The 15,005-nt window shown below is 43.0% G+C and overlaps 1 protein-coding gene across 3 annotated transcripts in view; it reads right to left on the reverse strand.

Moving 5' to 3' along the window:
- Positions 1-11,732: 11,732 nt before the first annotated feature.
- Positions 11,733-15,005, reverse strand: part of LOC115390835 (DENN domain-containing protein 1B-like) — a 13,748-nt gene continuing 10,475 nt past the window's right edge. For all 3 annotated transcript variants that reach the window (XM_030094855.1, XM_030094856.1, XM_030094854.1), the window contains 4 exons: positions 14,841-14,948; positions 14,567-14,649; positions 13,801-14,023; positions 11,733-12,873 (listed from right to left, as the gene is read on the reverse strand). In XM_030094855.1, the coding sequence (XP_029950715.1) occupies positions 11,962-12,873; positions 13,801-14,023; positions 14,567-14,649; positions 14,841-14,948 (1,326 nt within the window). In that variant the 3' untranslated portion in view covers positions 11,733-11,961. The remainder of the gene's footprint in view (positions 12,874-13,800; positions 14,024-14,566; positions 14,650-14,840; positions 14,949-15,005) is intronic.

Here is a 15,005-nt window from a genome sequence, read left to right on the forward strand (position 1 = left end):
TGCAACACCCTGAGCCACAGGCGATGGTGTCACTTGGCATCCAAGTAGAATCTAACCACCTCCTCAAGAGCGTAATGACGGCAAGCCCACAGCCATTAGTCTCTTCCCTTTCAGCCCCTAGGGAACCCAGAGGAGCGCTGAGACAACCCACAGCTCGGGGTTGTCTGAATGGAAAGCAGGCAGGGGTACAAAGGACTGCAACTGGTCTTTGCAGAGGACGCTGGGGGCTACAGTGAAATAAAAAGACGGTGGGCAGGGATTTGGAACAACAGCATAGATGCCCCAGAAAATCCCTTGAGAAGAAACAGCAAACACAGAGGAGGGCTGCCTACACCACTGGGGAAGGCCCTCAGAAGACCAGATCAATATAGTTATAGGAGATGCTCTAAGGCTGCATACATGACAGCCTGCATTGAGCCATCTACTGCCTCACTCAGCGAGCTCTGAGCTGCTGATGGGGACGGCGGTTCTGACACCATGAAGGCCCGACCTCTCAACATCCTTGAAGAAGGCACCAGAGCGCAACAGTGAAAACCTCCCATTGCGCCCAATATGCCACTTCTTATGTGTGATAAGTTGAGGGAAGGGGCTTGGAAGCCATCTATGCAGCAGAAGCAAGACCGCAGGGCCAGTAAGGTTTGGCTGAATCCATGTCCAGGAGAGGGGAAAGCCACACGCTGGCACTATTGTCAACCTGCATTCCAGCTGGAGACGCCACAGCCCAGAGCCAATAAGCCAATATACCAATGTCATTAAATCTGGAGAAGGGTGCAGCAGGACCTTCACCAGCGAGGCTACAGCCCAGCAATAATCATTCTGTTAATGGTGGTGGGCACCCATAAGCCTGAAGCAGGGCGCAACGCAGCTTTCACCAGTCACAGGCTCCGAGCTGACACCAACGGTGTGGCTTGGTAGGTCAAGACACGGCTGATACGATAAGCTGAGTGAAGGGGGTGCCAACGTCGCCGAGACAGCAGACACAAGGCCAAAGGGCTGGTGGCTTAGCTGAAACTACTGTCAAGGTAAATTCACACCTAATTGTAGATCCTTTCGTCTGAGCTGACTGAAGGGATACGACACACAAACGTATCTTCTGTGTGGGCAGTCCACACCTTTATTCAGTATTGAGGAAACAGAGTGGTACAGAGCTCTGGGTTCTGATCCTAGCCTCTTTGCGAAACCAGCCGTCCAGCAAGCTGAACAGGAAAATAACGGGGTGTCTGATCTGTGCTTATGTGTATTTATGCCCCACCACTTGCAGACGGTTTCATAACTCTTCTTTTGGGTGCGTCCCGCATGGAGCCTGGTACATCGGCCATTGTTTACTTGGTTGCCAGCTCAGTCTCCTGTTTTGCACATTCCTCATGGTTTCGGTCCTGGAAGCATCCTTTTCCCATCTCACAAGCTGCCACACAAGCTCATTTTTCCAAAACACTTCAAAAGATATTACTGATTTCTCAAACTCTTTAATTAAGGTCTTGTGTGAACTGCCAAGCAATCCTATCTGTGTCTGGTTTCAGTCCTTTCATCTGTGCAGAGTGAGAAACCTTCTCCCCTGGAATTTGTCACCATTAATCTTACACTGACACGCCACTCATGCAAAGAGCACATTTTCTGTTGTTTAAACACTCTAATGTTAACTAGCATGAATTATCGATGCAACTTCCCACACTATGTCCAGGAGAGGGTACAGCCACATGGTGTTTTGCTCTCAATTAAGGATAGACCGATACATCGGCCGGCCGATATATTGGGCCGATATTTGAGTTTTTTACTTGTATTGGCATCAGCCGATACGTGCGTGCATTCGCGGGTTTATTTTTCCCTGGCATAATTTACAGACAAGCATCCACGGGCAGCTCTATAAGTATAAGCATATGCAATACTTCAGTTGTTTTAATGATCTCTAAATATTTTTTTTATTTTTTTTAATAGGCATTATTTGAATAATTAAAAGCACCAAACACTTTTTGTTCATTTTACAGTATGTTGCGTAAAGTTCAACAAAGCCGCTAACATTTTTTACTTATCAATAAATAGTTCTTATTTTAGGCTTGAGACCTGTAATATTTGTTATCATTTTGTCATTTTTTGATGTAAATTGAGGGAGCAAAAGCAGTATCGTCCCCAAATATTGACTCAAGAAAATCAGCAGTCCATAATTGCCCATCGGCTAAGGACGATGGAAAAAAAATTGGTATCGTCATCGGCCCTAAAAAATCCATATTAGTCTATCCCTACTCTCAATCTCGTGACGACACCACCCACCGAGAGTGAGGGGTGCAATTGCTACCTTTGATACTGCCACAAGTCCAAACAGCCTTTGTTCTGTTTTGGAGGCCCTGACAGGGGCTCTGCTCTCTTAAAGCAATGCTTGTCCCACTGGATCATGGATACCATTTGCCATTTTTGTCAGTTGGCGAACCGCCCTCTACCATCGTGTGTGTTGTAACTCCTACAGAGCGGTGTCCGTATCTTGGCTCTTCTGAGGGAAGTACCCCTGGATGACATACAGGACTGTCTCAGAAAATTAGAATACTGTGATAAAGTTCTTTATTTTCTGAAATGCAATTAAAAAAACAAAAATGTCATACATTCTGGATTAATTACAAATCAACTGAGATACTTCAAGCCTTTTATTATTTTCATATTGCTGATTATGGCTTACAGCTTAAGAAAACTCAAAAATCCTATCTCAAAATATTAGAATATCATGAAAAAGTATACTAGTAGGCTATTTAACTAATCACTTGAATCGTCTAAATAACTCGAAACACCTGCTAGTGTTTCCTGAGCCTTGAAAAACACTCAGCTTGGTTCAGTAAACTAAATCACAAGTATGGGGAAGACTGCTGATCTGACTGCTGTCCAGAGGACCATCATTGACACCCTCCATCAGGAGGGTAAGACACAAAAAGAAATTTCTCAAAGAGCAGGCTGTTCACAGAGTGCAGTTTCAAAGCACATTCACAAAAAGTCTGTTGGAAGGGAGAAATGTGGCAGGAAACGCTGCACAACCAAGAGAGATGACCGCAGGCTGACCGCGGCTCTTCTTCAGCATTGTGAAGAAGAGCCGCTTCCAGAATTTGGGGGAGCTTCAAAGACAGTGGACTGAAGCTGGAGTCCAGGTATCAAAAGCCACTGTTCACAGACGTGTCTGGGAAATGGGCTACAATAGCCGTATTCCCATGGTCAAGCCACTTCTGAACTCAAGACAACGGAAAAAGCGTCTGACTTAGGCTGTGGAAAAGAAGCACTGGACAGTTGAAGAGTGGTCCAAAGTCCTCTTTTCAGACGAAAGCAAGTTTTGTATTTCATTTGGAAGTCAAGGCGCCAGAGTCTGGAGAAAGGCTGGAGAGGAGCAAAATCCAAGTTGCTTGAAATCCAGTGTGAAGTTCCCACAGTCAGCGATGGTTTGGGGAGCCATGTCAGCTGCTGGTGTTGGTCCACTGTGTCTCATCAAGTCCAGAGTAAATGCAGCTGTGTACCAAGAGATTTTAGAGCACTCCATGCTTCCTTCTGCTGAAAAGCTCTATGGAGCATGATCTGGCACCTGCCCACAGTGCCAAAACCACCAGTAACTGGTGTACTGACCATGGCATTACTGTCCTCGATTGGCCTGCCAATTCCCCTGACCTGAACCCCATTGAGAATTTGTGGGGTATTGTCAAGAAGAAGCTGAAAGACACCAGACCCAACAATGCAAATGAGCTAAAGGCCGCTATTGAAGCATCCTGGGCATCCATAACACCTCAGCAATGCCACAGGCTGATTGCCTCCATGCCACGCCGCATTGATGCAGTAATTCGTGCAAAAGGATTCCCAACCAAGTACTGAGTGCATTAATGGACATTTTAAAATGTTTGATTTTGTTTTGCTGTTATAATTTTGTTTTTTTACTTGGTCTGAGGAAATATTCTAATATTTTGAGATAGGATTTTTGAGTTTTCTTAAGCTGTAAGCCATAATCAGCAATATTAAAATAATAAAAGGCTTGAAATATCTCAGTTGATTTGTAATGAATCCAGAATGTATGACATTTTTGTTTTTTTAATTGCATTTCAGAAAATAAAGAACTATATCACAGTATTCTAATTTTCTGAGACAGTCCTGTACTCACCGTTGACTCCTGGGCGACGCAAGGCACCCTTTTCTAGGTTGTACAGCGTGAATGCCCCCTCCACTGGGCGTGGTCCTTGGCTCTGCAGATTCTGTAGGAACTGAACTTGGGGTTGACAATGGAACGTATTACCTTCTTAGGGTCACCCAGGGGTCACAAGTTACGTTGTTGATATACATACTCGAACTGCACATGCACGAAGGGAACATTCAGTATTTTCAGCGCCACCCTCTGGTGGTCGTCCAGGATTCATAGAACTGTAGTTACATTTGTAACTTTTGTTTTCTTTATTCCAATGATTCTGGAATACATCGGTTTCTCGTTCCTTCAAAATCAAGTCCCTTTTCACACTCTCATATTGGGACATAACTTCACTCAGAGTGTGGAAGAGAATTACGGACATTCTGTTCTGATGCTGGCATCAAACTGTTTATTTTTTCAGAGAACGTGGAAACAACGGTGACACATATTATTGACGTTTCACATTACAAAAGAACAGCCTGACATTTCAAGAGTTAAATCTACAGCAATAATATCTCAGTCAAAGAGCCAGGATTTGCTTAGATTAGCTGTGTCGATGTAGACATGGTCAGATTTTCAGTTTGTGTTACAATAAATAAATTATAGCCTCACTTTGACAGCCAGGTGAAATCAGACACACTTTACCTTTACAGTGGCTGCATATCATCACTCTTTTTAAGATACCACTTCAGTAATGATATTCCTGCACAGCCAAAGAAGACGTGACAGGACACTATGAGCAAAGGTCAGGATGAAGAAGAACAAAGGTCTTGATTGTTGACTGGCTGCAGGACAAGAAGAGCAGCGTCCTTCAACCGAATGAAGAACTGCCTTAATGCCAGGTTAAAGGACAGTCTGCACATAACAGAAGAAAATTACTTAACATAAAGAGTAAAATAAGCAAGCATTATGATTAAATTTAAGATAAAATAGTTGTGGTGGAGGGGTGGGGTTTGAGGCTCTCCATTGAATCCAATAAAGGAACTGGAAACGACAATGGGCTGTGTTCATTCTGTGTCGGAGGACTCACATGGAGGGAAAGAGTCTTTACAACAATCCTTTATTGTCCCACAATAGGGAAATTTGTATTGCTACAGAAGTAAGTGAGCAGTACTTTAATAGAAGAGCAGCAAAAGAAAAGAATGCAAACAGACAATCCTATTTATGTAGAACAGTCACAACAGCAATAAAATGGCAAAATATACAATCAAAACAATAAATGTGACATTATTTACATTCTTACAAGAGTAATGTAACAGTATCAGACTAATTTTCCCTCTGCTTTGTTTTGTATCTGCCTGTTAAACACATCACATCCGTCGTCAATGTTTTCAGGAAACAGTGATGTTTGTTTCAAACTGACCTCCTCCAACAGTGGACTGAAAACTGAACAAGTTTCACCATGAAAGAAGTGTATGCATCATATCACCTAATGTCATTTTGTTTTCCATGACTGACTCATGCTTATTTTCTCCGTAAGCTGTGATAAGAGCTGGCTGAGCAGAGCAGACACAGGCTGTCTTTGTTCTGCACATCAGCACCCCTGCTGTCTGGACATGAACACAATCTGTTTGATTAGCAAGAGTGAAAGTGTGTCACAAGGCAGATTTTATTTACTTTCCTGCGCAGATACAAGGCCTTCTGTCTCTAATTATTAAACCAAAAATCCTTCAATCTGTGTGAGAGATTGATGTTGAGGAATATCAACAGCGAGATAGACCAGAGAGCTGATGTAAGAGGTGAACAAGCTTGAACAAACAAATACAAACACCAGTCTAATATTCAATTAAAATTCCATTAATTATTTATAATTCTACATTGAAGTTTTTTTAATTAGCAGTTTGAAAAACACCACTTCAAAGGTTTAGATTTATTTGAGTGTGAAAAATACAAATAGATGTTAAAATAAAAACTAAGAATACACTTAAATATTTTTTTTTAATAAAACCCCAAAAGTCAATTTTTAAAATAGCAAATAGAATATAAAAACAGAGCACTTCTAATTGATGATTTTCCATTGTACAATTTCCCTTTAGAATTTCAAGCCGTTTTTAACCTTTTTGGCCTATTTTGACTGATTCACCTAGTGCGGTTGTTTAGGCCTTTTCTTTTTCAAGTTATATAAGCCATTTCAACTGTTTGACCTTTTCTTTTTTTTTTTTCCTTCTTTTTTTTTTTTGGTGCATTCCTGACAGTTTCAAACATTTTGGCAACTTAATTTTTCGAGGTAATTTGGTCAATCTATCTTCTAAGGCCTCCTTTAGGCTGTGTTTATGGAATTAAATGTGAATGCCTAACAGGTCAGCCGGTGCAAATCCATTTTCATGTGATGTGTGCAATAGGAGCAGAATTAATTTAGAGAACGTGCAACTTCCTCACGTTAGTCTCAGGTCCATGATGTCCCACTGAAAGGCATCAGATACTTATCCAGTTTGGTCCCATATGATCGAGGCCTAGGTCTGGCGTGCACAAATCTGAACTGCAACATTCACACTGTCACAAAACTGATTCACTTGTGAGCAGAAAATCAGAATTGGGTCACATTCGCCTGCAGTAAGTCTTTCTGGTTATTAGCTTTTTTTTGTAGCCTCTTTGTAAATAGCAATTTTGTAATTTTTAATCATTTTTTTATTTTTATTTTTTCTTTCATTTTTATTTTTCAAATAAACAAGGTATGCAAAAAAGATAAATAAAGTAGCTGTAATTTGTTTCAGAAGGCTTCAGAGCCAATGCAGGGGAACTAAAGAGCCGTGGCAGCAGTCGCTCCAGAAGACCCGCAGGACGCATGTTGGACACCTATTCAGTCTGTTTGTTAAACAGAAAGGAGAAGAAAGAAGAAAAAAAAAAAACAGGAGCGCGAGAGATAAGAAGCCGCGTCTGATTGGTTGCAGAGAAACACGTCATCGACTCACTTCCACGCGGACAGGTGAGCGTGGGAAACAGGTTTCAGACGCCTGGGCTTCGAGGCCGGACTGCTCAGGACGAGCCGGGACAGACCGGGCCGCACCTGGAGCGTCACGAGCCCACAGGTGACTCGCGCGCGCACTGTCGGGACCGTGAAAAGGAACGAGGCGGCCGAACAGGGAGCAGCAGGTGGAGGCGGAGGCTCACCTGAGTCTACCGCACTTCTTTTGAGGAGGAGGAGGAGGAGCAGGAGGAGGAGGTCCTGGTCCTGGTCCTGGTCCTGTTGAACAGGTGCAGCAGGATGTGGCGCATTCCGCCCGGAGCGCAGACCTTCATCCTGTGACAATAGAAACCTGCTGCCGGAGTTTCGCCGCTGGAAGAAGTGGTTCGAGTGGAATTAGAGGGAAAATTAACGTTTTAAAGTTAAGGATTTCACCAGAAAGAAGCCACCGTCTCTGTCATGTAACATTTATGGTGAGTTGAAATGTTTCTGCTCTTCATCACTATTTTGTCGTTGTTGTCAGTTGATATTATATTTGTTATTTCAAGGATTTCTGTCACGGAATGCACACATTCATTCGAGTCTCCTGAAAAAAAAACTTCTAAAGGACACTTATTAAAATGCATGCAACTGCAAATTCTGCTGCCATCAGCATAAATAATGTATTTCTAAGACTATAAAGTATTTCTGTTCTGTTCTATAGGTGAAAGAGGCCATTTATCTAGTTTTAGTGTAGTAAAATGAACTGCTAAAAGTGAAAAATTATTGAAATGACTTTATTTGTAGGAGTTTTGCAGAATTTTGAATATGTACTCCTAGATATCCTACAATTTGCAGTTTACCATTTGTTATGTGGAGTTCTTCATTATAAATACTGTGAAACACATTAAATTAAGGAAACCTTATTTTAATGAAAACACAACATTAAATCCATGTTAAAGTGTAGGATTGTGACACAACAGTTTGCACACAAAATATTGGGAATGTTTTTAGGGGAAAAGCTTTCTGTTCACTGTGCAGATGTTCATTTCCATGTGGGCTTTTTTTTAATGATTTAATGTTGCCATATCCAGAAAACATCTAAATTACTGCTCAACACAAGTATTTTGTAACTGCATTAGTTTGTTCATTGCTTTACAAAAAGAAATGTGGTTGCTCTCCCCAATAAAAGGTTTAATTGTCCAGAAAAACCCAGCCATAATCATTAACTGTTTATAAGTAACTGTTTAAAGCGAGGCTGTCAAACATAAGGCCTGTAGGACAAATCAGGGATGCCAAAACTCCAAGCAAGCAGTAAAAATTTCAAAGAAAACACTGATTTTTCAAAACACAGTTCTCTAAATGAAACTGTCCTGTTTTTGGCCCCTGACTAAAATGTGTGACACTCTGCTTTGAATAGTTGGTAACTGCAAGCTGTTTCGGTGCTGACCAATAACTAGTAACTGACTGTAGTAATCAGTTCCCCTAACACCAGGAACAGCAAGTCTTCATGTGAAAGGCTGAAACAGTCATTATTTCCTTTTCATGGCAGTTCAGTTTAGAGAGCTTTATTCTTTTTCTGCTCTGACTCCTTTATTTCCTCTTGTTTTCCACACTAAGCATCAGTTTGTTGTGATATTTCCATCAGTTTGCAGGTCCTGACAGTTTCTTCTTTGCTCTTAAAACTCACACTTGAGGCTCCGTTATCAGAAGCCATGTTGTTGAAAGACAAATATGAAAGATATTTTGATTTAGTTCTCTGGCATTGGACAACAATTTAAAGGTTTCTAATAAATTATCAAAGTCAAATGGAGCTTTATTCTGCCGTACGTACAAGACAGTGAGATTGAGACTTTGTCTGGCTTGCCTTTATACAGTGGAAACATACATCGCCCAGAATAAAAAAATAGAGAATTATAGGCAAACTGTATCATCCAAAATAGAATAAAGATTGAAAAAAGAGAACATAGGCAAGAAAAATTGGGCAACAACATTTAAAATAGAAGTTTCAAACAGAAATGTGCGATATCTTCTGTGTTTTGTTCATTAGAAGTTTCAAATCGGGATTTTATTTATTCAAGATTCGATACTGAAATATTGATACCGAGCCTACTTCCACCACTACCTTCATTCAGATGCTGCTTTTGTCATGATCAGAGGGGCAGTTTCACAATGAGCTTATTGAAAAGAGCGAAGAGACAGTTAAACTTGCAAATGAGAATTGTACAAACAGTGAAGTGCAAATTTACAGAGGCTTAACATGAGTTTGAAATAAAGTTTGGTTTTTAATCCATGTGCAGTCCAGCTGCAGTCAACAGCAGTGTCTTTTAATTTCAGGTTGTCGTTTTAAGCCGTGCAGGTTGTGTCATCCTCTCATAACTCTCCCTCAAACTGGAATCTCACGTAGGCGATCATGTTCCGACAGGTTTTACTCTAAACTCTGCCAGTTTGCAGATTTGTTAACTCCTCTTTTAAAAATAGTATCTTAAAGGAAAAAAAAAAGGTAAATCTAATAATGATCATGTGCCAAATGCACGTCGATACATGGCGGTGAGTGTCGGAGTCGACCTGTGCTCGTTCAGTCACTGAAAGTTTTGTTGCCTGAATGAAATGTTTCTGGTCTTGTTTGTTCAGGGGCTCCACTGGACCACGACCTGATGCGAAGAAAGTCGTCCAGACCTGACTGATACTTTTTTATTCCCTGGGAGGTGAGTTCAGCCTAAACACTCATGTGGTCCAGAGTGAAAGCTCATTATGCAGTTTGCTGTCGAGGACAGTTCAAAACCTTTTTTAAAGTTTGCTTTATTATTGACACAAGTGCTTTCTGGTTCATGGCTGTAGCTTTCTGTACAAAATAATCATTTTTTTGCTCTGAATATTTGAAAATATCCTCCTGTAATAACACTTTTCTGATCTCTGAACCTTCTCGCTCTCCAAGCTTGCAGATATTTGCAGAACCGTTTGTTGGCATACGGGAACATAGTTCAGCAAATGTGCAATTACTTCTTCTTTTTGTTCGTCTTCTTCCTTTTAATTGTGAACAAATATCAGTTCATCCCCACTAGTACACTCGTTTGTGTTTTAAGACCCTGAAAAGGCGCTTAAGGTTTTCTTCAGTAATCTCCAGCATGGCTTTTATTCCCACACTTTCAGTGATACATTGCAAACATTTTTTCGTACAACCTCACAAGAATAAATAGACCTCATTAAATCACTGAAATGAGTCTATGGACTCACTGACGTTTACACAACAGAGGTGCTTGGAGCTATTGAAAATCAACTTTTTGAAAAGGTGGAACTTCTTGAAAGCGTCAGACCCCATTTCAGTGCCTATATTGTAGCTCCACCACGGTAGCTTTACAGTTTAATCACCTGCCATTCGCTGTCTGTCCATGAATGTGAAACTTTTTTTAACTTTTAATGTGAAAACGAGGCGTTTTCACTTGAATCGTCGTGTGAACAGGGTCTGTAACGTCTGTATCCTCCGCAGATCCGCCATGCAGGTGCCGGCCGCCCCGCCGGTGCCGCTGCTCGCCTGCGCCGTGCTGTCGCTGCTCACCCTCACGCTGCTGCTGCTGCTGTGCCTCATCAAGAAGAAGCGGCGGATGGAGGGAACGTACAGGCCCAGCGCGGAGGAGAGGAAACAGACGGGAGCGGGGTCGGAGAAGCCCGGCCTGCCTCTGCCGCTGCCCAAAGAGGAGCGCCTCATTTAACCCCCACACGCTCTGCTCAATGGAAGCGGTAACTTCAGCGGTCACGTCGCCTCGGCTCACACGGGCCCGGACGCTGCGGGTTAGACACCGCAAACGCTGTACGTGGTGCACATTCTTAAACTGAGAGAAAATGTGTTTGAGTGTGAAAGCTTTGCTGCACTGACTTCCTCTTCTGCGCCACATGAGCGTGAGGTGCGATGTGGGTCCCCTCTCTCCATTCGAATTATGTTTTCATGTACTCTATATTTATGTGAAAAGTATTGTATTACTAGTTTCCCTTTGATGAAGGATTCTGATTAAACACTGACTGCACTTTTTTATTTCTATGACATCCAAGAAGCTCAATTTCATGAGGAAAAAAAAATATAAGAAGACCAGGATGCGTGGTGTAAATAAATCTGTTACTGTGACTCTTTGTGTTCATTGTCTGAAGAAGAAAGGTTTAATTATTCAAAAAGTCAGTTTATTAATAAAGTCCAGGTTAAATGTCCTTTGTCAGTTTTCAGCAGAAGCTGATGGAGAGCTCCTCTTTCCTCTCACTCCTGTGACGGACTCAAAGCGGCAGAAATGAAGCATCCACTGACTGTCTTTGCCATGAAACACATTACTCAAAATGTCATTACTGTTAGATTATTTTAAATATTCAATCAGCATTACATGTTTGAATGGATATTTAGCAGCCTGAAAGTTAATTGTGACAGCTCGATAACTTTATCTAACTTCATTCTGAAACTTTGTCTTGCCACTGTGCATTTCAAAAATAAGGAAACTGTGCTTTTCTCTCTTGGTTTGTGCCACATTAAAGCCCACTCCCACTCACATTATGATCTTCCTATGATGTGTTTGGACTGTGGGAAGAAATCCACCCGGAGAGAAAACATGCAAACTCCACCTCACGATGAGACAAACGTGCACAGCAACTAATCAAGCACAGACATTGCAGTTCCTTACTTCTGTATTTCTGCTTGAAATCCAGTGGAACAAATTGAGAAACTTGTCTGAAAGATTAGCAAATGGAATTAGTTCATGATGAAGTTACTGTAAACACCAAAATACAACAAATACCATACTTCCTTTTTTTTTCAGGTTTGTGAAACATTCACTCCATTAAAATGAGGTTGGCTCACGAAGGAAATTACTTCATCATAAATTAAATTGCCTCGGTAATTGTGAGCACGGCTACAAAACACAGCAGACAAACAGAGGATCCCCGGTTTGAGTCTTCAAGCCTCAAATCTTTTCTTCAGCTCGGACACTTTGACGGGCGGTCGGCCGTCTTGGTCCGGGGACGCCTCTGAGCGGCTCGCTGCCTCCAGATCGCGGGGCGGGTTACTTTCTTCGCCCTCCGGGCTTTGCGACGCGTTGCTGGGCCTCCGGGGTTCAGCCAAGGCCTTGATCCTGGAGTTTATGGGGACTCCTTGGCTGGGTCCTTGAGTCTGGAAGCGTGCTTTGGCAGATTGCACTTTAGGAGGAGGAGGCGTCTGTCTCATCTCCCTCTCCTCGTCCTCACTCTTTTCCCCCGGACCTGCTGCAGCAGGACTCGGCGGCTCACAGGGGGTCGCGCTCTCTGCCTCCGGTTGCTCCGGTTGCTCCTCAGCAGAAATGGCAGGATGGGTATTTCTTACAGATCCTCTCTCCTCTTCACTCTTCTTCTCGGTAGGCTCTGTTCCATCTTCACCCGGCTTCTGCTTTTGCATTTCAGTGGCTTTTTGTTCCATCTCTCCTCCCTCTTCATCCACACAGTGTTCATTTCCCTTTTTGTCTTTCAACCATTCGTCCTCTTGCTTCTCCATCAGTCCATTCAAAGCAAGGTCTTCTAAGCTCCCTCTCTTTTCCTGGACTGACAGTCCAAGGTTGACCTCCTTCAAGTTGTTTGTCTGATCCAGTTCTTCTTGGTTACCATTAGCTTCCTCCCACTTCACGCCGCCCTTCCTCTGTCCCCGCTCTCGCTCTTCCTCTTCACATACTGCCTGCACATCGTCCGTCCCCTCCTCCGGCACGCTGCTGTCCGGGCACAGCCAATCGGAGTCCTCGGTCACGTCGGACAATTCCTCTGTTGTTTCCAGGTTCCAGCTGTGGAGGCTGCCGCTGATGGACAGAGCCAGGCTCTCCTGGCTGGGGTTGGCTGTACCATGCTGGAAAACAGAGACAGGGCTCAGAAGATACAACTGATCTGTGTGTGGGTGCGTGTGTGTGTGTGTGTGTGTGTGTGGGAGACTAACTGAATGTGGGTGTGTGTGTGAGCATGTGTGTGGGGAGTGTATACCCAGAAGGACTGGTGTCACTGTGGGGACAAATATTGAGTTCCACAAAGGAAGACCACTTAGGAGCAGACATGAAGTAAGATTAAGGTTTTAATTTAAGTTTTTAGACCAAGACGTGAAGTTAAAGTGACATTTGAGTTATTATCGGGGTCAAAGCTGTGTGTAAGCGAGTGGTCACTGAGTTTGAAATAAATTTTAAGGAAATCAACAGAGAATTTTGGCGTTGTGGGGACAAAACACAGGTTTATAAAATCAGTTCAGTAGCGGTTAAATTTGAGGTTAAAACTGAAAAATCTTCAGAAAGTGTGAAAACATTTATGGGTCTGAGAGTGTTTTAACTCATGGGAGCACTACCCTGACCGCACCTTCACTCATGTCACTGATAATAATCCACATTTCAGCTCCAGACTGGACTCCCAGTTTGTGTGTGTGTGTGTGTGTGTGTGTTCTTGTATTTCTATCCTTGTCGGGGCCAAATGTCCCCACAAGGATAGCAAAACGTGGAACGACGTGCCTTGTGGGGACCTTTTTCCGGTCCTAAGTAGGAGAAACAGTGTTTTCTTGACCATGTTGTTGTTACTGAAAAAAGTAAAAGTGCAAAAACATTTCTTTAGGGTTAGGCTTTGTTGTGGTGTGGGTTAGGGTTAGGGTAAGGGTCAGGGTTAGGGGCTAGACATGAATGGGAGTCAATGGACGGTCCCCACAAGGATAGAAATACAAGACTGAGCGTGTGTGTGTGTGTGTGTGTGTGTGTGTGTGTGTGTGTGTGTGTGTGTGTGTGTATGTTCTGCATTTCACCTTTGTGATATAGTCGTGGCTGTCTGGACCAAACAGATCCAGGCTGCGGGTGCCGTACAGCAGGCCGCGGTCGTAGGAGCTCCGGGAACTGAGACTGTCAAAGATCTCTCCGAGAAGATCCATTTCCTCTGAGTCAGAAAATAATGCGTTTTCCTCCTCCTCTTCTTCTTCTTCGTCCTCCCGAAGCTCAGAGTCGGGGTCAGTAGCCAGACTGGAGACAGCTCTGATGCCCAACAGACACAGAAACACAGACTGGAAAGTGAGTTCACTAAACGTAACACACTGAGTCTGGATTTCTAATCGATCTTAATGGTCTGGCTGTTACAGTGTTTCCTATCATCTGCAGCTGCTGTGTCCGGCTCTTCAAGTCTTCCCCCCACTTTTACACTGACACACATATCCAATCAGTTTGACCAATGTGGGCACTAATTAATTGGATAACTTCAGTGTTGATTAAAGAAAAGCATGAAGCTCCTCAAAGAAGAATTTGAATTGTTTTGTGAAATGTGACATTCTTTTAGCTTCTGGGGGAAGTGCTTGAATTGGCTGCAGATATTTGATGGATTTATAAAGAAATCTACAAAACAGTGCAAAGAGTAAAGGAGTCTGAATTTGAGGGTCGTCTGTGTGCAGTTCCTTCACTTGAAGTCAATAAAAAGTGATGTTTTTTTTTCTCTGAAATGTGAAGCTAACCTTTGAGTGTGCCAGAAATCACATTCCAAAATTACACATGTACAGCTGTAGAGTAATTCCCATCACTGCTCACCCATCCCATGCATCACCAGTGTCCTTCATGTTGTCTTTGTCTCTGGGAGCCCTAGATTTGCTAAAAGGCCGACGTGGACGCGACTGACGTTACAGTATCAAAGCAGAAGGTCAGCAAGACAACATTCCCACGAAACAGCGGAGTGATACACCATCAAGCAACAGAAAAGTTGCACAGAGAAGCGGCAGAAGACACCAGGAGATGTGAAATGTTCAGTTCAACGTGACCAGTGCGGTGACGGACTTTGTGCTGATAGTGAACCATTGGACCTCACCATCCCATAGTGGTGTGTGATTGGCAGACGGTCCTGTAAGCAGTCGGACTGGGCGCGGCGGTGCGACACTGACCCGCCTCTCTGAAGCTCGGGCTCCCCGTCGCTCCCCTGCAGCACCAAAGAGAAAAATTCAAACCAAAAGCACATTTTCCATTCCTGTATGTG

Source organism: Salarias fasciatus, chromosome 6, assembly GCF_902148845.1.
Source record: "Salarias fasciatus chromosome 6, fSalaFa1.1, whole genome shotgun sequence".
NCBI lineage: Eukaryota > Metazoa > Chordata > Actinopteri > Blenniiformes > Blenniidae > Salarias > Salarias fasciatus.